Genomic DNA, 24,926 nt, shown 5'->3' on the forward strand with positions numbered 1-24,926 from the left:
ACACACACACACACACACACACACACACACACACACACACACTAGAGTAATGAGCACAGGACCAGAGATCTTGGAGAATCCTCCTTTAATGGAGCTTCTTCCTCCTGTCATTGCGGACAGTAGCTATACACCATCTCTCATGGCACATACTGAGAGTGGGCAACTAACTATTGCCACTTGGCACCCTATGGACTAGAATCTATCAAGGGGGACCTATTGTACTGTATGTAACAGGATAATATACCCTGCCTTAATGACAATTACACTGCCCACCTGCAGAGTCCCTTCTCTTACAGAAATATGGCATTTGCATTTTGTATCCTCACGTGCAACACATTCGAGCTGACATCTCTCATCTTGTTCAACGCACACACTGTATCCCATGGCAGACTTTTCTGTATCTTCTTTTACGTCTGGAAAAAAAAGTGGCATGGCTGTGGGACTTTGATTCCCTTTGAAAAGCATCCCTGCAGTAGAGTAGAGTACAGTCAGAGTGAGCAGGGGCTGCTCTGTTAGCGAGCTGTCCGAGTTCTGTGTAGTCCTCTAGTCCTCTTCAGTCCTCCAGGTGTCCGGCCTGTGTCCGTTTCGACTAAGTTACCATCCCCCAACCCCCTATCTACTCAGGCAGTCTCCTTGTCCACCTTCCACAGCTGCTCCTTCACCTCGGTGGGCAGGGTGTTGAAGAGGTCCTCCTCCACCACCAGGCCCGTCTTCTTCAACTGCCTGCATTCCCCCAGCTCCACGGGCAGACAGTCCAGTCTATTCCCCCTCAGCTCCAGCTGGGTCAGGGCCGTCAGCTCCCCGAAGCGTGACGGCAGAGACGTCAGGCAGTTATTCCCCAGGTTCAGAGTACGGAGCTTCTTACACTGGAACAGCTCGTTGGGCAGGGCCTCAATCTAAGTGGGGCGAAAATAAAGGAAAGTGGGATCAAGAGGTAGTGTCAGGTGGACGTGACTATCACTGCACAATGTATTAATGGGATTTGATTCACAGTTCTCAGATGAGTCAACACGGCTAAAGACAACCCTTTCCTCATAACTAATCCAGAATACACCCTCAGAACTGTTTGTACAACAAACCAAATCTGAAAAGGAAAGCACTCACTCTGTTAGCAGTGACTACCAGGTACTGGAGGTTCTGCAGGTACCCCACGTCTGCTGGGATGTAGGTGAGGTTGTTGTGGCTCAGGTCCAGGAAGCGCAGCTTCCGACAGTAGAACAGCTGGCTGGGGATCTTATCGATCTTGTTCCTGTTCAGATAGAGCCTTTCCATGTTGTTGAGGGTGCCGATCTGGATGGGAATGTAGGCGATCTGGTTGTACCAGAGCTTAAGGCAGACTAGCCGGTGCAGGTGCTGGAAGCTGATGATCTCCTCGATGGTCTTCAGGTTGTTGTCCTTCAAAGATGACAATAATAATACATTTCATTCATACATACAAAAACATTTAATAAATACAAGGCCAGTTTCCCTGACACAGATTAAGCTTAGTCCTGGACTAGATTTGGGGCATTTTCACACAGGTTTTTCACTTAGCTGTAGTTCGAATCAGAGTTTGATTATTTTTTACACATACATACAGTGGGGCAAAAAAGTATTTAGTCAGCCACCAATTGTGCAAGTTCTCCCACTTAAAGATGAGGCCTGTAATTTTCATCATAGGTACACTTCAACTATGACAGACAAAATGAGAATTTTTTTCTCTCCAGAAAATCACATTGTAGGATTTCTAATGAAATTTGCAAATTATGGTGGAAAATAAGTATTTGTTCAATAACAAAAGTTTCTCAATACTTTTATATACCCTTTGTTGGCGAGGTCAAACGTTTTCACACACAGTTTCTGGTATTTTGGCCCATTCCTCCATGCAGATCTCCTCTAGATCAGTGATGTTTTGGGGCTGTTGCTGGGCAACATGGACTTTCAACTCCCTCCAAAGATTTTCTATGGGGTTGAGATCTGGAGACTGGCTAGGCCACTCCAGGACCTTAATGCTTCTTACGAAGCCACTCCTTCGTTGCCCGGGCGGTGTGTTTGGGATCATTGTCATGCTGAAAGACCCAGCCACGTTTCATCTTCAATGCCCTTGCTGATGGAAGGAGGTTTTCACTAAATACCAAATACTTTTTTTGCCCCACTGTACATACACTACCGTTCAGAAGTTTGGGGTCACTTAGAAATATCCTTGTGCCATTGGAACACAGGAGTGATGGTTGCTGCTATTGGGCCTCATATATACACTGCTCAAAAAAAGTAAAGGGAACACTTAAACAACACAATGTAACTCCAAGTCAATCACACTTCTGTGAAATAAAACTGTCCACTTAGGAAGCAACACTGATTGACAAATTTCACATGCTGTTGTGCAAATGGAATAGACAACAGGTGGAAATTATAGGCAATTAGCAAGACTCCCCAATAAAGGAGTAGTTCTGCAGGTGGTGACCACAGACCACTTCTCAGTTCCTATACTTCCTGGCTGATGTTTTGGTCACTTGAATGCTGGCGGTGCTTTCACTCTAGTGGTAGCATGAGACGGAGTCTACAACCCACACAAGTGGCTCAGGTAGTGCAGCTCATCCAGGATGGAACGTCAATGCGAGCTGTGGCAAGAAGGTTTGCAGTGTCTGTCAGCGTAGTGTCCAGAGCATGGAGGCACTACCAGGAGACAGGCCAGTACATCAGGAGACATGGAGGAGGCCGTAGGAGGGCAACAACCCAGCAGCAGGACCGCTACCTCCGCCTTTGTGCAAGGAGGAGCACTGACAGAGCTCTGCAAAATGACCTCCAGCAGGCCACAAATGTGCATGTGTCTGCTCAAACGGTCAGAAACTCCATGAGGGTGGTATGAGGGCCCGACGTCCACAGGTGGGGGTTGTGCTTACAGCCAAACACCGTGCAGGACGTTTGGCATTTGCCAGAGAACACCAAGACTGGCAAATTCACCATCTTCACAGATGAAAGCAGGTTCACACTGAGCACATGACAGATGTGACAGAGCCTGGAGACGCCGTGGAGAACGTTCTGCTGCCTGCAACATCCTCTAGCATGACCGGTTTGGCGGTGGGTCAGTCATGGTGTGGGGTGGCATTTCTTTGGGGGGCTGCACAGCCCTCCATGTGCTCGCCAGAGGTAGCCTGACTGCCATTCGGTACCGAGATGAGATCCTCAGACCCCTTGTGAGACCATATGCTGGTGCGGTTGGCCCTGGGTTCCTCCTAATGCAAGACAATGCTAGACCTCATGTGGCTGGCGTGTGTCAGCAGTTCCTGCAAGAGGAAGCCATTGATGCTATGGACTGGCCTGCCCGTTCCCCAGACCTGAATCCAATTGAGCACATCTGGGACATCATGTCTCGCTCCATCCATCAACGCCACGTTGCTCCATCCATCAACGCCACGTTGCACCACAGATTGTCTAGGAGTTGGCGGATGCTTTAGTCCACATCTGATCCCTCAGGAGACCATCCCGCCACCTCATCAGGAGCATGCCCAGGCGTTGTAGGGAGGTCATACAGGCACGTGGAGGCCACACACACTACTGAGCCTCATTTTGACATGTTTTAAGGACATTACATCAAAGTTGGATCAGCCTGTAGTGTGGTTTTCCACTTTAATTTTGAGTGTAACTCCAAATCAAGACCTCCATGGGTTGATACATTCTATTGATAATTTGTGCGATTTTGTTGTCAGCACATTCAACTATGTAAAGAAAAAAGTATTTAATAAGAATATTTCATTCATTCAGATCTAGGATGTGTTATTTTAGTGTTCCCTTTATTTTTTAGAGCAGTATATCTATTCATACATACATAATATTTATTTGGGGTCGAGTTGGTTTCACATTGCCAAAATGTCAAACTAACTAAAATGCCTAAACAAAACCACCTGTTCATGCAAGTAACTTGTTTATTGGAGAGAAATGATCACAGTAAATCCATCTATGATAATCAAAAGCATAACTTGTAGGTCATACTACTTTCACTTTGAGTTTTTCAACATGCTTTAACTGTGACGTGAAAATGAATCTCATTTCATTATTTTGTATTTATTGTTTACTTCAGTTAATTTAGTAAATACTTATTTTTCTTAACTGCATTGTTGGTTAAGGGCTTGTAAGTTAGCATTTCACTGTAAGGTCTACACCGCTTGTATTTGGCGCATGTGACTGGATAGTCTATATTTGGTAGCCTATATCCCCGGTATAGCCCCAGTCCCCCTAATCTGCATTGGATGTGGTCATAAATGTGCAGCTACTCACAGAATGTTTCAGAGATATCAAGTTATGGTACTGCATGAACTTCAAATGCTCTCCGTCAAGCAACCAATAAAACTGCGCAACTCTAGTTATTTTCCTGTGTTTGGTCTGGACTGCATTCTCACTGTCAGCAAACCGCACCACGGTACGAAATGAATGAGACAGAGATTACCCTTTTTGAGCGAACCATGTGGGTTGTTTAGTGCGCTCCTGAGTGCAGATAGAGTATTCACACTAGCCCAAACTAACCGAACGAAGGGAGGGAAAAGCAGCAGAAAAAAAAACTTGCTTAATGTGTCTGGGAAACAGTACAATCACGTAATACAATTGGTGAGAACACTAATTAAAAGTACACTGAACGCAGGGTTGCAAAATTCTTGTTACATTCCCAAAATTCCTGAAATCTCAATTGGAAAATGCCAGGAATGAGGAGAGAATAAGCACACAATCTAAAATGCTGCAACCAGGATTTCTGTGAAACCAGGGAAATTTGGGAAAGTTACAAGAATGTTGCAACCTTAACGGAACGTAATAAACAGCAATGACAAACGAACCTTGAGGTCAATCTCCTGCAAGTTGTGCAGGCTGAAGATGGAGTGTGGGATGCGTTCCAGATCACAACGTATCAGCTCCAGTTCAGTCAGGTTCACCATCTTCTTCAGGCTGTTGAGGACCATTAGCTTGGTGCCCTCGTTGTTGACTGACAGCTTCTGGAGGTGCACCCCCACGTCCGTCACCACCTGAGGTGAAGAACATCATACATAAAAGGTGAAACATTACAGTGCAGGGAGAGGGGGAAAAACAGGGTTTGACAGGGGCTCCTCTCCCAAACCAAATGATTAAAACTATAAATTACATGAAAAACAAACAAAGACAAGAGAAAAAGATAGAGAGAGGAAGATTTTTTTTAAAGAAACAAATACCTGAGGTAGCTTGGTCAAGTTACTCTTCAGCCGGAGCACCTTGAGCCTCTTCAGCTCCCGTAGCCCATCAATAACAATGTATCGGTTGTTCTCTGCACTCAGGTTCCCCGTCAGGTGCAGCTCGCTCAGGTTCTTCAGGCTGTAGATCCACAGAGGGATCTCCTTGATGTCGGTGAACTTGATGTGGAGGGACTTGAGGTTCTCCCTGAGGAAGGCCAAGGCGGGAGCCTCGATCTTAGCCGGGGTATGGTACAGCCACATCTCCTTCAGGTTGACCAGCTGGGCGATGATAGGAGGGATGGTAATGTCTGGAATGAGCTCCAGCTTCAGCACCTACAATAATAACAAACAATAATACATTCGGACCGAGAGGTCGATATCGAAGTGACATTGGCAGGAGCAGTGTACAAGTTTCTCTCTTCTTTTAAGACATCCTGTAATTATTCCGACACACCTGCGACTCAGATGTGAGAGTACTTTTCCTATAATGTACAACAAATCAAAGTTTCTACAGTGTGTGCATTCAAAAATAGAACAAATCAAGGCACGTGGACAACATGGAATACAGCCAACTCTACACAAACTACCTCCAGCTCCATCAGGTCAAACACTGTGTCTGGGATGCCACTCAGCATGAAGAGGTGCAGCTCCAACTTCTCCTGGGAGTTATTGGTGATTCTCTGCCTCAGTTTGTCCAGAGTCCACTCGTTGTTCAGGTTGAGCTGCCGCAGCTTGTTCTCACTCACCTCGGACAGGAAGACAGCAAAGCGTTTGGAGTACAGAGGGTCGTACTGGTCAATCATGTGCAGCATGAAAGCAAAGTCGTTCTTCACGTCCGGTATGTCGCTGTAACTGCTCTCCTCTCGTATCGACTCGAAGGAGTATTTCTTCAGCGAGCGCCGCAGCATCCAACAGAGAGTGTACATGCAAATTAAGCCGTAAACCCCCACTAAGCTGATGTAGACGCAGGCTAGGATCTTGAACAGAGTGGCCAGAGGATGGGCACAACGATACATGCTGTACCCTGTGAGGCTCTCTATATCCACACTACAGTCCACACTGAACTGAATATTGTGCACATAATACCCCGTATAGCAGATAATAAAAATGAACTTAATGACTTTGATAATAGTCTGTCGGATGTAGAGCCTGTACACAATGTCTCCCTCTTCCACATGTATGCGGAACTTTTTCACCTTTTCAAACAGAGCTTTTGCCTGTTCACCCTCTTTCTTATCCAGGACGCCTGTCTCAGTGCGGTCCACGATCCCTTGCTCCAGGCGAGACTTTGTCTTTTGGAGCATGGGGACGCTGGCCTCCACGTCCTCGCTGACACACGACGCCTTCTTATCCATGGAGCCGTTCATCTTGTGGGGCTTGGGGTCGCGCTCCTCCACCACCGTCTCAGACAGAGCCCTGGTGGTCCAGGGAGAGTCAAAACACTTGAGTAAGATGGACACAAAGTGCTCCAGTTTGGAGCTAGTCCGGGGGAACTTGAACCAGAAGTTACTGCAGGCCAGGAAGATGAGGGTGTGCAGTAGCACCAGGTAGGGGAAGTACTTGGCGAACCAGTGCAGGCGGTTCTCGTAGCACACAGCATCTACGTAGTTGTACTGGTGGCGATCCAGGTTGTATTGGATCCCTTTGGGCTCCAACAAGAGCGGGGCCGACAGAGTAGTGTTGAAATACCTCCTGCAGGTATGGTTGACCACCCACTTGCAGGGCAGGCAGATCATCTTGTCCTGGGTGACCTAGAGTGAAACAAAAGCATTTTAAGTACATCGACAATAGTAAAGTAAGCATTTCACTGTAGTGTTTGCATACTATGCTGTCTCTGATTTGTAACAGAAGCTGAACAAAAACAAGATCAAGTACATAGGGGGAAAAAAGGGACTGTCCTCTAACGGACCTGCAGAGTGCCCCCGAACACGGCGATCATGAGCATGACGATGGAGATGTAGTCGGTGAAGACGTCCCACCATGGCTTCAGGATGCGGTAAGCCGGCTGGCAGTCTACAAAGTAACGCAGCTCAGTGATGGGGATCATGGCTTATCTGGGAAGAGGAGAGATAATAAGAATAAGAATAATAATGACAGACAGGAGGTTTATCATTTCAAATTCAACGTTTTTTAATGATCAAATTGCAGAAGAGCAATTATGTATTTCTGAAATACTTGGCATTTAAAAATGGGGGCCTTCAGGTCCAATAAAATAACGGTGCACTCGCCACTAATAAATTGTCTACTACATTAAAAATAGGGAAATCTGATTTATGCCATAAAAAAAAAATCTATTGCACCCGGAACATATGTAGATTAGCAACCGCAATTAGTAACAGCCATTCACGTCTTTATTTAACACTAAAAAAAAACTAAGAGTACCATCGCTCTTGCTTCTGGAACTCCGTGAACAAAACAAGCATCCTATGTCGAATGTAATGTGTAACACATATTCTGTACTGACGGCATCAGAAAAGGGAGATACCTGGTCAACTGAATGCATTCAACCGAAATAGGTCTTCCGTATTTAACCCAGACCCTCTGAATCAATGGCAGCAATGCTAACAGGGTCATGCATCCGATAATAGGCAACCAGATGGATTCAGTTGAAGGTGTGTAGTAATTTAATAGACTGACTACCGCATGCATGTTCTGACACCTGAATCTCTGATGCATTATATTGGCTGGTTTGCTATTGATTTCACGATTGTTAAACAGGTCCAGTTAATCTAGATGCCATAGGTCAGGGTTTTGGACAGCATTTTCATTAGGGCTGGCAGGATGTGTGTGTGTGGGGTGGGTGTGTGTGTTGGGCTGGGAATTGCCAGGGACCTCACAATACTATATTAATGGCAATACCATACATGTATTGCGATTCACTTGATTCAATATTGCAATTTGATGTCCCAAACATATTGCTCACTATACAGTCAGGCCATAAATATTTGGACATTGACCAAGTTATTATTATTTTACCCGTCTATCACAGCATATTGGAGTTGAAATGAAATAATGAATATCAGCTGAAAGTGCAGACCTTCAGCTTTAATTTGAGGTATTTACACCCAAATCGTGTGAACGGGGTAGGAATTAAAGCACTTTTTAATATGGGACAATTGGCTGCTCAGCTGTTCCATGTCCAGGTGTGTTTTATTCCCTCATTAGTTCATTTACAGGTAAGCAGATAAACGGTCTAGAGACATTTTTTTAGAAGGTAGATCAGCTTTAATATTGTAGATAGATTGTAGCTTCCATCAATGTAATTGTCTGCAACATTTCCACTCCCAGATAGAGATATATATATATATATATATATACTGCAAAAAAAAAGGGAACACTAAAATAACACATCCTAGATCTGAATGAATGAAATATTCTTATTAATTACTTTTTTCTTTACATAGTTGAATGTGCTGACAACAAAATCACACAAATGATCAATGGAAATAAAATGTATCAACCCATGGAGGTCTGGATTTGGAGTCACACTCAAAATTAAAGTGGAAAACCACACTTCAGGCTGATCCAACTTTGATGTAATGTCCTTAAAACAAGTCAAAATGAGGCTCAGTAGTGTGTGTGGCCTCCACGTGCCTGTATGACCTCCCTACAACGCCTGGGCATGCTCCTGATGAGGTGGGGGATGGTCTCCTGAGGGATCTCCTCCCAGACCTGGACTAAAGCATCCACCAACTCCTGAACAGTCTGTGGTGCAACGTGGCGTTGGTGGATGGAGATGTCCCAGATGTGCTCAATTGGATTCAGGTCTGGGGAACGGGCGGGCCAGTCCATAGCATCAATGTCTTCCTCTTGCAGGAACTGCTGACACACTCCAGCCACTTGAGCATTGTATTGCATTAGGAGGAACCCATGGCCAACCGCACCAGCATATGGTCTCACAAGGGGTCTGAGGATCTCATCTCGGTACCTAATGGCAGTCAGGCTACCACTGGCGAGCACATGGACTGTGCGGCCCCCCAAAGAAATGCCACCCCACACCATGACTGACCCACCGCCAAACCGGTCATGCTGGAGGATGTTGCAGGCAGCAGAACGTTCTCCACGGCGTCTCCAGACTCTGTCACGTCTGTCACATGTGCTCAGTGTGAACCTGCTTTCATCTGTAAAGAGCACAGGGCGCCAGTGGCGAATTTGCCAATCTTGGTGTTCTCTGGCAAATGCCAAACGTCCTGCACGGTGTTGGGCTGTAAGCACAACCCCCACCTGTGGACGTTGGACCCTCATACCACCCTCATGGAGTCTGTTTCTGACCGTTTGAGCAGACACATGCACATTTGTGGCCTGCTGGAGGTCATTTTGCAGGGCTCTGGCAGTGCTCCTCCTGCTCCTCCTTGCACAAAGGCGGAGGTAGCGGTCCTGCTGCTGGGTTGTTGCCCTCCTACGGCCTCCTCCATGTCTCCTGATGTACTGGCCTGTCTCCTGGTAGCGCCTCCATGCTCTGGACACTACACTGACAGACACAGCAAACCTTCTTGCCACAGCTCGCATTGATGTGCCATCCTGGAGGAGCTGCACTACCTGAGCCACTTGTATGGGTTGTAGACTCTGTTGATTTCAAGTGTGGCATTTGCAATCTGTTGCTGTTGTTAACCCTCAATATGAAGTCCAAAGAGCTGTCACTGCCAGGGAAGCAAGCCATCATTAGGCTGAACAATCAAAAGAAACCAATCAGAGAGATAGCAAAAACATGGTGTGGCCAAATCAACTATTTGGTACATTCTTAACAAGAAAGAACACACTGGTGAACACCAAAAGGCCCGGGATATCACGGAAAACAACTGTGGTGGATGACAGAATAATTATTTCACTGGTGAAGAAAAACCCCTTCACAACAGTAGGCCAGATCAGGAACACCCTCCAGGAGGCAGGCGTATCTGTGTCAACGTCAACATTCAAGAGAAGACTTCACCAGAGTAAATAGAGACGCTTTACCATAAGATGTAAACCATTGGTAAGCCTCAAAAACAGGAAGACCAGAATCAAGGTTTGCCAAAAAACGTCTAAAAAAGCCTGTACAATTCTGGAACAGCATCCTATGGACTGATGAGACAAAGATCAACGTGTATCAGAATGATGGGAAGAGAAGAGTATGGAGAAGGGACGGTACTGCTCATCATCAGAGCATACCACCTCATCTGTGAAGCATGGTGGAGGTAGTGTTATGGGGTGGGCATGTATGGCTGCCAATGGAACTGGTTCCCTTGTATTTATTGATGATGTGACTGCTGACAAGCAGCAGGATGATTTCTGAAGTGTTTAGGTCTATATTATCTGCTCAGATTCAGCCAAATGCTTCAAAACTCATTGGACGGCGCTTCACAGTGCAGATGGACAATGACCCGAAGCATACTGCGAAAGCAACCCAATACTTTAAGGCAAAGAATTGGAATGTTCTGCAATGGCCAAGTCAATCACCTGACCTGAATCCAATTGAGCATGCATTTCACTTGCTGAAGGCAAGAACAGGGAACTCGAGACAGCTGCAGTAAAGACCTGGCAGAGCATCACCAGGGAAGAAACCCAGCATCTGGTGATGTCTATGGGTTCCAGACTTCAGGCAGTCATTGACTACAAAGGATTTGCAAACAAGTATTATAAACAAACAATTCCTACACGGTTCACACAATAATTTGGACAAAACCCTTAAATTAAAGATGAAAGTCTACACTTAAAGCACATCGTGATTGTTTCCTTTCAAATCCGTTGTGGTGGAGTACAGAGCCAAAATGATGCAAATTGTGTCTCTGTCCAAATACTTATGGACCTGACTGAATGTCTGCTGCAGAGAGACCAGTCAGGGTAATACAAGCAATGAAAACATTTTGGCTCACCATTTAAAAAGAAGATGGAGAACAAGCTATAGGATGAAAAATAGTTTTGGTGTAGGTACAGCCGACTAGAGCTACCTAACAAAACAAAAAATACAAATCAATAGTTGGAGTCAAAGTATTGATATAATCCTAAATAATATTGCGATATTTAACTATATCAATTACCTCCCCCATCACTAATTTGCATTACCCTGGAAAACACACACCATGTCTCAGAAGACCAAAGTCAGTTTAGCAGTAATCTAATTCATCAGCGGTTAGATGAGTAATTTAAGTGTTTAAATCACAGAGACCTGGCCATGAACCTACTTGGAAAATAGAAGAGGTACAATATTGAAGTGTTTACATGCAGTGAGAAGAACAGGGTAGTGAGATGAATGTATAACAAAAGCTATGGGGAAGGTAGTTGGCAGATGTGGTCCTTCTGTAGCTCAGTTGGTAGAGCATGGCGCTTATAACGCCAGGGTAGTGGGTTCGATCCCCGGGACCACCCATACGTAGAATGTATGCACACATGACTGTAAGTCGCTTTGGATAAAAGCGTCTGCTAAATGGCATTTTTTTTTTTTCATTTTTAGATCATTAAAACATTCCAGAATTAAAACATTCTAGAATAGATAGGAGGCACAAGTGACAGAAAATCTAAACTAACAGAAAAAAAGATCAGTCTAGTTATCCTACATGTCCAATATTCCACATTTTAAAGTAAAATAAATAATACTTACAAAATCTGAAATAAAATACAGTAGAACAGTAAGTCTCCATTTATGAACAGCATACAAAATAGGTCTTCTTTATTTAGGCCTTCAACTCCAATACTTAACTACCGTGAAGATAGACAGACTGATAAACCTCTGATGTTTTACCATGTGTCCCGCTCTTTCACTTGCGTGCCCTTCTCACCAAGAACATTATCTTCACAACTGTAACACTTCTATAGACAAATCTTCCGTTTTGGCTCGTCTGATCCAAACACAAACCACAGGCACGACAGCCACCTTACTTTCGTTATCTATTCTTAGTCGTTTCCCATAATAATACCCAGGGTATTGTCTCCCAGCGACCTTCAGGAGGAGATCCTGTTTACCTTAGAGGAGGAGGAGGCGGGGGTGGCTGTCTGTTTTCAGTAGGCTCAACACTGTATCTCCAGCTCCTGTCTCCAGTAGTCTCAACACTGTACCCCGTGTCTCCAGCTCCTGTCTCCCAGTAGGCTCAACACTGTGTCTCCAGCTCCTGTCTCCAGTAGTCTCAACACTGTACCCCGTGTCTCCAGCTCCTGTCTCCCAGTAGGCTCAACACTGTCTCCAGCTCCTGTCTCCCAGTAGGCACAACACTGTGTCTCCAGCTCCTGTCTCCCAGTAGGCTCAACACTGTGTCTCCAGCTCCTGTCTCCCAGTAGGCACAACACTGTGTCTCCAGCTCCTGTCTCCCAGTAGGCTCAACACTGTCTCCAGCTCCTGTCTCCCAGTAGGCTCAACACTGTCTCCAGCTCCTGTCTCCCAGTAGGCTCAACACTGTGTCTCCAGCTCCTGTCTCCCAGTAGGCACAACACTGTGTCTCCAGCTCCTGTCTCCCAGTAGGCACAACACTGTGTCTCCAGCTCCTGTCTCCCAGTAGGCTCAACACTGTGTCTCCAGCTCCTGTCTCCCAGTAGGCTCAACACTGTGTCTCCAGCTCCTGTCTCCCAGTAGGCTCAACACTGTCTCCAGCTCCTGTCTCCCAGTAGGCTCAACACTGTCTCCAGCTCCTGTCTCCCAGTAGGCTCAACACTGTCTCCAGCTCCTGTCTCCCAGTAGGCTCAACACTGTCTCCAGCTCCTGTCTCCCAGTAGGCTCAACACTGTACCCCGTTTCTCCTGCTCCTGGTGGTCTCCTAGAAGGAACATTGGAAGGAACCTAATAGCCCTTCTCTCTGGATGGTCATTCTATTTCAGGAATATGTTATTTAGTTTGTGTTCCAAAAATTCTGCTGCAAAGTAATAAATAAAGCACGTAAAAAGCTGTAGGATTGAAGAATCCACATGTGTTCGTTATTGCCAAATTTGTTACTTGCAATAATTATTTTGTAACAAATTCTAAAGAACATATTCCTGAGAATAAAGGCTACCATCCCTGCCCTCCTCATTCCCACAAGACTGGGAGTTGGCCATCTGTCGCCGCCTGTGTTCAGTGAGGAAGACAGATAAAACAGAGACTTCCTGTGGAGATGAGAAGTCTGACGCCTGCCTAGCCCCACTACAGCCCAGCCCAGTCAGACCTCCAACCTACTCCCACACACACAATACACAATGTCATTGTCACAGCAATTCAGTCATATTCAGAGACCAGACAACACATTAGAGTACTGACAAAACACACTTATTTGTAAAACCTTTCTTTCTACAGGGCCAATAGAAGCACAAAAAGACAGCACTCAGTGAGTGACAGTAGCCACATGTATGACCAAAATATGCAGTACACAAGAATTCTGAGTACTGCACAGAGAATTGAAGAGTTAGAAACATGGTTAGATGACATCTCTGAGATTAGCCTAATTTCTGTGAACTTTGCAAGTATCTAGGCATCTGCTCTTTTTATTTTATTTAACTAGGCAAGTCAGTTAAGAACAAATTCTTATTCACCTTTATTTAACCAGGTAAGCAAGTTGAGAACAAGTTCTCATTTACAATTGCGACCTGGCCAAATGTACAATGACGGCCTACCAAACCCGGATTACACAGGGCCAATTGTGCACCGCCCTATGGGAGTTCCAATCACAGCCAGATGTGTTACAGCCTAGAATCAAACCAGGGCCTGTAGTGGCACTTCTTGCACTGAGATACAGTGCCTTAGACCACTGCTCCATTCTGGAGCTCTTACCACAGTGTTGGTACTGGTGTGATCTGTACTTCGGTACCTGGTGCGGTCGTTGGTGGATATCCCACTCAGTGAAAGCCCATCGATCCTCATGAGCCCAGGTCTCTTCTATCTCCATAGGAATGGGTGGCTAATCTGAAAACGAAAGGAAATTGGAAGGGGAATAAGCCTAATTATCCTATCAGACAAACTCACTAGCTAGCAAACAAACTGGCAAGATGTAGGCTTGTATACAACACTATCAGCTTAAGCTTTACATTCGTCTGACATTCCATTCCCAAAGTTGAAATCACATGCTGGGAAGACATGTGGATTTAAGCACTTGAAAGGGTGACACACACATTACATGACATGGCTTATTCTGGAGTCTGATGATGTGCCCAGTTTGCAAAGTCCAAAACACATGACACATGGATGATCTCATGAAATTCAAGAGACAATTGCAATCTCCATGGTGAAATACACTAGCTAGACAGTCTAGCTACATTATTTACCCTGCTAACTATCGAGCCTTGTCATATACATTTAGTAACTAGCGTTAATGACAGCTAGCTAGGTAACTAATGGTAGCTAAGTAGCTAGTTGGCCAAGTCATGCCAGATGAAACCGGTATGTGATGCAGACGATTGAGAAGTTCAGCTGCTAGATAGCCTATATTCGATGATCAATTAGCCAGTGTATAGCTATTTATATTATCAAATCAGTGATGGCTAGCTTAGAAACACATACACCAATTGTAATTAAAGTGGTTAGCTAGCTATAACGTTAGCTAGCGTAGCTTGCTAGCTGACATTTCTTAGCGTTCAAATGTTAGCTCGACCGGCATTACCATAAACAACTCTCAGAGAAGTAAGGCCCATCTTGACTATCGTTTTAACTAACTATAGTCTAGTTACTAGACAACTTACTCAGTTTTGCTCCACTGCAGCAAGCCTGGCGAACACCACATGCTAACAGAAATACATGATGGTGTGGAGTTAGCTAGCTAGTGTTGCCTTCTTTTCATATGTTGTCGTTGAGCATTGAAGCCTGCAATTATCCCCATTTCCGATAGGCGGCAGTAAGGGCACTTTTTTCTCGCTTATCATACAGTAAAAGAAGAAGCATCATTCTCCAGGAAGTGCTCCATTATGAACATTTAGACAACTAACCTATGCTTTCACCTGTCAACAATGCTGTCACTGAATAATTTAGGCGTTATTTGCATATCTCAGGCTCTTCAGCATTCACCAAAGTTATTAGCTATCAGGCAATGGTTATCAAAGGCTTCGTCCCGTGCAACGCTGTGCAACAACTCTATCACCTTCAGCAGTAAGGGCACAAGGAGGCACACGGGCTTCAGATTACTTAACGAACGTATAGTAAAACATGTCAGTTCACTGCAAACGACTTTCTGCACAGCCTCTGGGAAGCAACACTGTTGGAACTGTAGCCAGTCTATCGAACAAACTCCGGCCTTCTTCTGTTTATCGTGTAACTTTGTCCAGCCTCCAGATGAGAGGGCGTCCTATTTCCTGATTATGGAGTGGTGAGTGATATGACGTTTTCAATTGACATGTTACATTATGTTTACACACTCACTAAGCTCCCTATTATTATCATTATTATTATTAATTTAGTTTGTATTCACTATTTTGTTTGCACTCATCACAAACGGTGCCTCCAGAAAGTATTCACACCCCTTAACTTTTTCCATGTTGTTTGTGTTACAGCCTGAGTTTAAAATGTATTAAATTGAGATTGTGTGTCACTGGCCTACACACAATACCCCCTAATTTCAAAGTGGAATAATGGTTTTAGAAATGAATGAAAAAGTCAGTGGTGTTAAGTGAAAATACTTTAAAGTCCTACTTTCCAAAAATCTTTCTGTAGTTTACTTTACGATTAATATTTTTGACAACTTTTACTTCACTACATTCCTAAATATAATGATGTACTTTTTACTCCATACATTTTCCCGGACACCCAAAAGTACCTAAAAGGACATACTTATCAAGAGAACATCCCTGGTCATCTCTACTATCTCCTGATCTGGCAGACTCACTAAACACAAATGCTTTATTTGTAAATGGAGTCTGAGTGTTGGAGTGTGCCCCTGACTATCCATAAATTAAAAAACAGAAAATTGTGACATCTGGTTTGCTTAATATAAGGAATTTTAAATGAATTATACTTTTACTTTTAATACTTAACTATATTTTAGCAATTGCATCTACTTTTGATACTTATGTATATTTAAAACCAAACTTTTACTCAAGTAGTATTTTACTGAGTGACTTTTACTTGAGTCATTTTCTATAAAATATATCTTGACAATTGAGTACTTTCTCCACCACTGTTAAACATGAAAATATTAAATGTTTGAGTCAATAATTATCCACCCCCTTTGTTAATGCAAGCCTAAATACGTTCAGGAGTAAAAATGTGCTTAACAAGTCACATAATAATTGCATGTACTCACTCTGTGTGCAATACAATCAAGTCCAGTTTTATTGGTCACATACACATGGTTAGTAGATGTTAATGTGAGTGCAGCGAAATGCTTGTGCTTCACGTTCCGACCGTGCAGTAATATCTAACAAGGAATCTAACAATTTCACAACAACTACCGAATACACACAAGTGTAAAGGACAGTGAGTGTGAATACTTATGTAAATGAGATATTTCTGTATTTCATTTTCAATACATTTCCAAATATTTGTAAAAACATGTTTGCACTTTTTCATTATGGAGTATTGTGTGTAGAAGGTTGAGAAAACAAAATATGTATTTAATATATTTTGAATTCAGGCTGTAACACAACAAAATGTGGAATAAATGCATGGGTAGGAATCACAATCAGTTAAAAAACAAGGCCTTTAATAGGACAGATTCACCCTAAAGTACCCTACAGTGCAATGGATGCTTAACCTCTGTTATTGCTTATTTTTAGTGACCAGACCTTTGCACTGGATACCCAGAGGCTGCAGAAAACATACTTGAAGCTCCAGCGGTCTCTTCACCCTGACAACTTCAGCCAGAAAACTGCGGTATGGATGGAGGGCTCAGGGCTTGTCAGTTGACAGCAATAAGGCTGGAACACTTGGGTTTTGAGTAGGGATGGGCATTTTTAATGATTTCGCTATTAGAATGATATACAATTTTGGGGGCGATATCTGGGTATTTGAAATGCATGTGTTTTTAAAGTTTAAAAACTATAATGGGGACTTGCTCGCGTGAATCAAGTGAGGCGGTGTGCTCTCTGCTTGTCAAATAATCGGGTTATCATTAATAGTTACCTCAGCCACAAAGTTCAAATTGGCTATATCGTAAAAATTCATGAAAACAAAAATGAGCTTTTGGGTCTTAACCTTATGCCTAACCTTAAATTAACAGTGTGGTTAATGTTATTTGCTAAGGTTAGGTTTGAATTCACGTTTATGCAGATACATATTTGAAATAGCCTAGGTTTATGACTCTGTGACTGTGGTAACTTGTGATGACCATCAAATCGATGTAAAGAAGCTACACTAGCCAGTTAAGTTTGCTAGTTAGTAAGGCTAATTGAGACTGTTTTGCTGTGCTCCCGGTTCTAATGCCACAACAGCTCTATTAATATTAAACAACAGCCTACCTATTGGTTGATCATTGTAGCCTATCACTTCTCATTTAGCACGCGCTCCAGCAGGTATATCTCTCTGGTTACCCCCAAAACCAATTATTTCTTTGGCCACCTCTCCTTCCAGTTCTCTGCTGCCAATGACTGGAACAAACTACAATAATCTCTGAAACTGGAAACACTTATCTCCCTCACTAGCTTTAAGCACCAGCTGTCAGAGCAGCTCACAGATTACTTCACCTGTACATAGCCCACATATAATTTAGCCCAAACAACTACCTCTTCTACTGTATTTATTTTATTTATTCATCTATTTATTTTGCTCCTTTGCACCCCATTATTTCTATCTCTACTTTGCACATTCTTCCACTGCAAATATACCATTCCAGTGTTTTACTTGCTATATTGTATTTACTTCGCCACCATGGCCTTTTTTTTGCCTTATATAGACTTGTTTCTACTGTATTATTGACTGTATGTTTGTTTTACTCCATGTGTAACTCTGTGTCGTTGTATGTGTCGAACTGATTTGCTTTATCTTGGCCAGGTCGCACTTGTAAATGAGAACTTGTTCTCAACTTGCCAACCTGGTTAAATAAAGGTGAAAAAAAACAACATTTAGGCAACTTTATTCCATAATTGTAATTCCATTTTGCATTGATTAGAAATCTCCAACTTCACTTGCTACACATGGAGTAGCCCAATAATGGACTAAAGGAGGCTAACTTTACTCCTTATAGTCCAAAAACCTTACATGTTCTGTTTAAAGGTGCATTGGCTCTGGAAGCCAAAACAGCCAAATACTCCATCTAAACGTGAATCGATTCTCAATTGCGGTACGTTTCTTGAAACATAAATCCTTTTACTGTCATATCACATCCAAATTAATTTCACAAATTAAAAATGTGTGGTGTCTTCCGTTCACACAGATGTTTGGAGACGCAGATGTTCAGACCGAGCATTGGGTCCCTTTACAAACTCCCCCGTACAGAAGTCGCCTTCGTCCAATGACTCTTATGTGTAGTATAATGGATGTTGATCAAGGGGCTACACATGGTACAGATGGTGCCTCGGACAGGAGTGCAGCTTTGATTGACCGACAATAACAAGGTGCACCTGTGAAAAATTACATTAAAAAATAAATAAAAAACGTTTTTAATAGTCATAACTTTTCTAAAACTGTTGTTAGATAAAAATGTCATGGTCTATCCTTGTATGTCGAAAATGTCACATACATAATTGAATTACATTTTAGCATTTTATTCAAATAGGACTATGTCATGTTTTGAATACACCCAGAAGTAGGCTAATCGAATTCTAACGTCCGTTCAAATATTTTTATATTATAACTGCCCTAATTTTGCAAAAGGCTAAGGCTGGGATAAGAGAAAAGGCTGGGGGTCAGGGTTTTGAAAAAGGCTAAGGCTGGGATAAGAGAAAAGGCTGGGGGTCAGGGTTTTGAAAAAGGCTAAGGCTGGGATAAGAGAAAAGGCTGGGGGTCAGGGTTTTGAAAAAGGCTAAGGCTGGGATAAGAGAAAAGGCTGGGGGTCAGGGTTTTGAAAAAGGCTAAGGCTGGGATAAGAGAAAAGGCTGGGGGTCAGGGTTTTGAAAAAGGCTAAGGCTGGGATAAGAGAAAAGGCTGGGGGTCAGGGTTTTGAAAAAGGCTAAGGCTGGGATAAGAGAAAAGGCTGGGGGTCAGGGTTTTGAAAAGGCTAAGGCTGGGATAAGAGAAAAGGCTGGGGGTCAGGGTTTTGAAAAAGGCTAAGGCTGGGATAAGAGAAAAGGCTGGGGTCAGGGTTTTGAAAAAGGCTAAGGCTGGGATAAGAGAAAAGGCTGGGGGTCAGGGTTTTGAAAAAGGCTAAGGCTGGGATAAGAGAAAAGGCTGGGGGTCAGGGTTTTGAAAAAGGCTAAGGCTGGGATAAGAGAAAAGGCTGGGGGTCAGGGTTTTGAAAAAGGCTAAGGCTGGGATAAGAGAAAAGGCTGGGGGTCAGGGTTTTGAAAAAGTAATCCAGTGCGAGGGCTAGGTTTACGCTAGGACTTTCATGAAGGCTCATGTTTGAATAAAGGTTTTGAAAATTGGTTAATAGGCCAGTACAGTACTAGTAATGGACAGTACTAGGCCTGGACAATGCTAGGCCTGGGCAGTACTAGGAATGGCCAATGCTAGGCCTCTACAGTACTAGGAATGGACAATCCTATGCCTGTACAGTACTCGGAATGAATAATACTAGGAATGGACAAGACCAGGCCTGTACAGTACTAGGAATGGACAATACAAAGCCAGTACAGTACTAGGAATGGACAATACCAGCTCTTTACAGTACTTGGAATGGAGAATACCAGGCCTGTACAGGACTAGGAATGGACAATACCAGGCCTGTACAGTACAAGGAATGGACAGTACTAGGCCTATACAGTACCTGGAATGGACAATACCAGGCCTGTACAGGACTAGGAATGGACAATACCAGGCCTGTACAGTACTAGGAATGGACAATACCAGGCCTATACAGTACCTGGAATGGACAATACTTGGCATGGACAATAATAGGCATGTACAGGGCTAAGAATGGACAGTACTAGGAATGGGCAATACTAGGCCTGTACAGTATTAGGAATGAACAGTACTAGGAATGGACAATACCAGGCCTGTACAGTACTAGGAATGGACAATACCAGGCCTGTACAGTACTAGGAATGGACAATACCAGGCCTGTACAGTACTAGGAATGGACAATGCCAGGCCTGTACAGTACTACGAATGGACAATGCCAGGCCTGTACAGTACTAGGAATGGACAATACCAGGCCTGTACAGTACTAGGAATGGACAATACCAGGCCTGTACAGTACTAGGAATGGACAATACCAGGCCTGTACAGTACTAGGAATGGACAATACCAGGCCTGTACAGTACTAGGAATGGACAATACCAGGCCTGTACAGTACTAGGAATGGACAATACCAGGCCTGTACAGTACTAGGAATGGACAATACTAGGCCTGTACAGTACTAGGAATGGACAATACCAGGCCTGTACAGTACTAGGAATGGACAATACCAGGCCTGTACCGTACTAGGAATGGACAATACCAGGCCTGTACAGTACTAGGAATGGACAATACCAGGCCTGTACAGTACTAGGAATGGACAATACCAGGCCTGTACAGTACTAGGAATGGACAATACTAGGCCTGGACAGTTCTAGGAATGGACAATACTAGGCCTGGACAGTACTAGGCCTGGACAATACTAGGCCTGGGCAGTACTAGGAATGGACAATACTAGGCCTATACAGTACTAGGGATGGATAATACTAGGCCTTTACAATATTCATAATGGACAATACCAGGCCTGTACAGTATTGGAAATGAATAGTACTCGGAATGGACAATAATAGGCCTGTACAGTTCTTGGAATGGACAATACTAGGCCTGGACAGTACTAGGAATGGACAATTCTAGGCCTGGACAATACTAGGCCTGGACAATACTAGGCCTAGACAATACTAGGATTGGACTATACTAGGCCTGTACAGTACTAGGAATGGACAGTACTAGGAATTGACAATTCTAGGCCTGGACAGTACTAGGCCTGGACAATACTAGGCCTGGGCAGTACTAGGAATGGACAATACTAGGAATGGACAATGCTAGGCCTCTACAGTACTGGGAATTGGACAATGCTAGACCTGGACAGGACGAGGCCTGGACAGGACTAGGAATGGACAATACTAGGCCTGTACAGTACTAGGAATGGACAATACCAGGCCTGTACAGTACTAGGGATGGATAATACCTGGCCTTTACATTACTAGTAATGGACAATACCAGGCCTGTACAGTACTAGAAATGGACAATACTAGGCCTGTACAGTACTAGGAATGGACAATACCAGGCCCGTACAATGTTAGGAATGGACAATACTAGGCATGGACAATTACTAGGCCTGTACAGTACTCGGAATGGACAATACTAGGCCTGTACAGTACTAGGAATGGACAATACTTGTCCTGTACAGTACTAGGAATGAACAGTACTAGGCCTGGACAATACTTGGCCTGTACAGGACTAGGAATGGACAATACTAGGCCTGTACAGTACTAGGAATGGACAGTACCAGGCCTGTACCGTACTAGGAATGGACAATACCAGGCCTGTACAGTACTAGGAATGGACAATGCCAGGCCTGTACAGTACATTTACATTACATTTACATTTAAGTCATTTAGCAGACGCTCTTATCCAGAGCGACTTACAAATTGGTGCATTCACCTTATGACATCCAGTGGAACAGTCACTTTACAATAGTGCATCTAAATCTTAAAGGGGGGGTGAGAGGGAATACTTATCCTATCCTAGGTATTCCTTAAAGAGGTGGGGTTTCAGGTGTCTCCGGAAGGTGGTGATTGACTCCGCTGTCCTGGAGTCGTGAGGGAGTTTGTTCCACCATTGGGGGGCCAGAGCAGCGAACAGTTTTGACTGGGCTGAGCGGGAGCTGTACTTCCTCAGTGGTAGGGAGGCGAGCAGGCCAGAGGTGGATGAACGCAGTGCCCTTGTTTGGGTGTAGGGCCTGATCAGAGCCTGGAGGTACTGAGGTGCCGTTCCCCTCACAGCTCCGTAGGCAAGCACCATGGTCTTGTAGCGGATGCGAGCTTCAACTGGAAGCCAGTGGAGAGAACGGAGGAGCGGGGTGACGTGAGAGAACTTGGGAAGGTTGAACACCAGATGGGCTGCGGCGTTCTGGATGAGTTGAAGGGGTTTAATGGCACAGGCAGGGAGCCCAGCCAACAGCGAGTTGCAGTAATCCAGACGGGAGATGACAAGTGCCTGGATTAGGACCTGCGCCGCTTCCTGTGTGAGGCAGGGTCGTACTCTGCGGATGTTGTAGAGCATGAACCTACAGGAATGGGCCACCGCCTCGATGTTAGTTGAGAACGACAGGGTGTTGTCCAGGATCACGCCAAGGTTCTTAGCGCTCTGGGAGGAGGACACAATGGAGTTGTCAACCGTGATGGCGAGATCATGGAACGGGCAGTCTTTCCCCGGGAGGAAGAGCAGCTCCGTCTTGCCGAGGTTCAGCTTGAGGTGGTGATCCGTCATCCACACTGATATGTCTGCCAGACATGCAGAGATGTGATTCGCCACCTGGTCATCAGAAGGGGGAAAGGAGAAGATTAGTTGTGTGTCGTCTGCATAGCAATGTTAGGAGAGACCATGTGAGGTTATGACAGAGCCAAGTGACTTGGTGTATAGCGAGAATAGGAGAGGGCCTAGAACAGAGCCCTGGGGGACACCAGTGGTGAGAGCGCGTGGTGAGGAGACAGATTCTCGCCACGCCACCTGGTAGGAGCGACCTGTCAGGTAGGATGCAATCCAAGCGTGGGCCGCGCCGGAGATGCCCAACTCGGAGAGGGTGGAGAGGAGGATCTGATGGTTCACAGTATCAAAGGCAGCCGATAGATCTAGAAGGATGAGAGCAGAGGAGAGAGAGTTAGCTTTAGCAGTGCGGAGCGCCTCCATGATACAGAGGAGAGCAGTCTCAGTTGAATGACTAGTCTTGAAACCTGACTGATTTGGATCAAGAAGGTCATTCAGAGAGAGATAGCGGGAGAGCTGGCCAAGGACGGCACGTTCAAGAGTTTTGGAGAGAAAAGAAAGAAGGGATACTGGTCTGTAATTGTTGACATCGGAGGGATCGAGTGTAGGTTTTTTCAGAAGGGGTGCAACTCTCGCTCTCTTGAAGACGGAAGGGACATAGCCAGCGGTCAGGGATGAGTTGATGAGCGAGGTGAGGTAAGGGAGAAGGTCTCCGGAAATGGTCTGGAGAAGAGGGGAGGGGATAGGGTCAAGCGGGCAGGTTGTTGGGCGGCCGGCCGTCACAAGACGCGAGATTTCATCTGGAGAGAGAGGGGAGAAAGAGGTCAGAGCACAGGGTAGGGCAGTGTGAGCAGAACCAGCGGTGTCGTTTGACTTAGCAAACGAGGATCGGATGTCGTCGACCTTCTTTTCAAAATGGTTGACGAAGTCATCTGCAGAGAGGGAGGAGGGGGGGAGGAGGATTCAGGAGGGAGGAGAAGGTGGCAAAGAGCTTCCTAGGGTTAGAGGCAGATGCTTGGAATTTAGTGTGGTAGAAAGTGGCTTTAGCAGCAGAGACAGAGGAGGAAAATGTAGAGAGGAGGGAGTGAAAGGATGCCAGGTCCGCAGGGAGGCGAGTTTTCCCTCCATTTCCGCTCGGCTGCCCGGAGCCCTGTTCTGTGAGCTCGCAATGAGTCATCGAGCCACGGAGCGGGAGGGGAGGACCGAGCCGTCCTGGAGGATAGGGGACATAGAGAGTCAAAGGATGCAGAGAGGGTGGAGAGGAGGGTTGAGGAGGCAGAATCAGGAGATAGGTTGGAGAAGGTTTGAGCAGAGGGAAGAGATGATAGGATGGAAGAGGAGAGAGTAGCGGGGGAGAGAGAGCGAAGGTTGGGACGGCGCGATACCATCCGAGTAGGGGCAGTGTGGGAGGTGTTGGATGAGAGCGAGAGGGAAAAGGATACAAGGTAGTGGTCGGAGACTTGGAGGGGAGTTGCAATGAGGTTAGTGGAAGAACAGCATCTAGTAAAGATGAGGTCGAGCGTATTGCCTGCCTTGTGAGTAGGGGGAAGGTGAGAGGGTGAGGTCAAAAGAGGAGAGGAGTGGAAAGAAGGAGGCAGAGAGGAATGAGTCAAAGGTAGACGTGGGGAGGTTAAAGTCGCCCAGAACTGTGAGAGGTGAGCCGTCCTCAGGAAAGGAGCTTATCAAGGCATCAAGCTCATTGATGAACTCTCCGAGGGAACCTGGAGGGCGATAAATGATAAGGATGTTAAGCTTGAAAGGGCTGGTAACTGTGACAGCATGGAATTCAAAGGAGGCGATAGACAGATGGGTAAGGGGAGAAAGAGAGAATGACCACTTGGGAGAGATGAGGATCCCGGTGCCACCACCCCGCTGACCAGAAGCTCTCGGGGTGTGCGAGAACACGTGGGCGGACGAAGAGAGAGCAGTAGGAGTAGCAGTGTTGTCTGTGGTGATCCATGTTTCCGTTAGTGCCAAGAAGTCGAGGGACTGGAGGGAGGCATAGGCTGAGATGAACTCTGCCTTGTTGACCGCAGATCGGCAGTTCCAGAGGCTACCGGAGACCTGGAACTCCACGTGGGTCGTGCGCGCTGGGACCACCAGATTAGGGTGGCCGCGGCCACGCTGTGTGGAGCGTTTGTATGGTCTGTGCAGAGAGGAGAGAACAGGGATAAACAGACACATAGTTGACAGGCTACAGAAGAGGCTACGCTAATGCAAAGGAGATTGGAATGACAAGTGGACTACACGTCTCGAATGTTCAGAAAGTTAAGCTACGTAGCAAGAATCTTATTGACTAAAATGATTAAAATGATACAGTACTGCTGAAGTAGGCTAGCTGGCAG

The 24,926-nt window shown here is 45.1% G+C and overlaps 2 protein-coding genes across 5 annotated transcripts in view; one reads left to right on the forward strand and one right to left on the reverse strand.

Moving 5' to 3' along the window:
• Nucleotides 1-15,379, reverse strand: LOC124036576 (volume-regulated anion channel subunit LRRC8A-like). Of its 4 annotated transcripts, none has more exons than XM_046351313.1 (8): nucleotides 14,793-15,379; nucleotides 13,888-14,019; nucleotides 7,087-7,231; nucleotides 5,765-6,928; nucleotides 5,178-5,510; nucleotides 4,809-4,994; nucleotides 1,105-1,395; nucleotides 1-896 (listed from the first exon to the last, which is right to left on the reverse strand). In XM_046351313.1, exons 3-8 carry the CDS (start codon nucleotides 7,222-7,224, stop codon nucleotides 621-623), a joined length of 2,388 nt encoding a protein of 795 aa, XP_046207269.1. In that variant the 5' UTR covers nucleotides 7,225-7,231; nucleotides 13,888-14,019; nucleotides 14,793-15,379; the 3' UTR covers nucleotides 1-620. The 4 variants fall into 4 exon arrangements, with proteins under 4 accessions (XP_046207269.1, XP_046207267.1, XP_046207270.1 ...); XM_046351311.1 differs by having other exon boundaries at nucleotides 13,925-14,019; nucleotides 14,793-15,378; XM_046351314.1 differs by lacking the exons at nucleotides 13,888-14,019; nucleotides 14,793-15,379 and adding an exon at nucleotides 12,117-13,166.
• Nucleotides 14,959-24,926, forward strand: part of hscb (HscB mitochondrial iron-sulfur cluster cochaperone) — a 16,559-nt gene continuing 6,591 nt past the window's right edge. The window contains exons 1-2 of the mRNA XM_046351316.1: nucleotides 14,959-15,412; nucleotides 16,818-16,914. Coding sequence (XP_046207272.1) covers nucleotides 15,057-15,412; nucleotides 16,818-16,914 — 453 coding nt within the window. The 5' untranslated portion in view covers nucleotides 14,959-15,056. The remainder of the gene's footprint in view (nucleotides 15,413-16,817; nucleotides 16,915-24,926) is intronic.

This window comes from Oncorhynchus gorbuscha, linkage group LG05 (genome assembly GCF_021184085.1).
Source record: "Oncorhynchus gorbuscha isolate QuinsamMale2020 ecotype Even-year linkage group LG05, OgorEven_v1.0, whole genome shotgun sequence".
Classification (NCBI taxonomy): Eukaryota; Metazoa; Chordata; class Actinopteri; order Salmoniformes; family Salmonidae; genus Oncorhynchus; species Oncorhynchus gorbuscha.

What these genes read in the sequence shown, in the direction of transcription:
- LOC124036576 (XM_046351313.1), bottom strand. Translation starts at nt 7,224, where the DNA reads ATGATCCCCATCACTGAGCTGCGTTACTTTGTAGACTGCCAGCCGGCT. An exon ending in ACTTGACCAAGCTACCTCAG is followed by an intron (nt 4,995 to 5,177) that starts GTATTTGTTTCT and finishes TCTTCACCTCAG; the next exon opens with GTGGTGACGGACGTGGGGGT. An exon ending in TGCAGGAGATTGACCTCAAG is followed by an intron (nt 1,396 to 4,808) that starts GTTCGTTTGTCA and finishes TCATCTTTGAAG; the next exon opens with GACAACAACCTGAAGACCAT.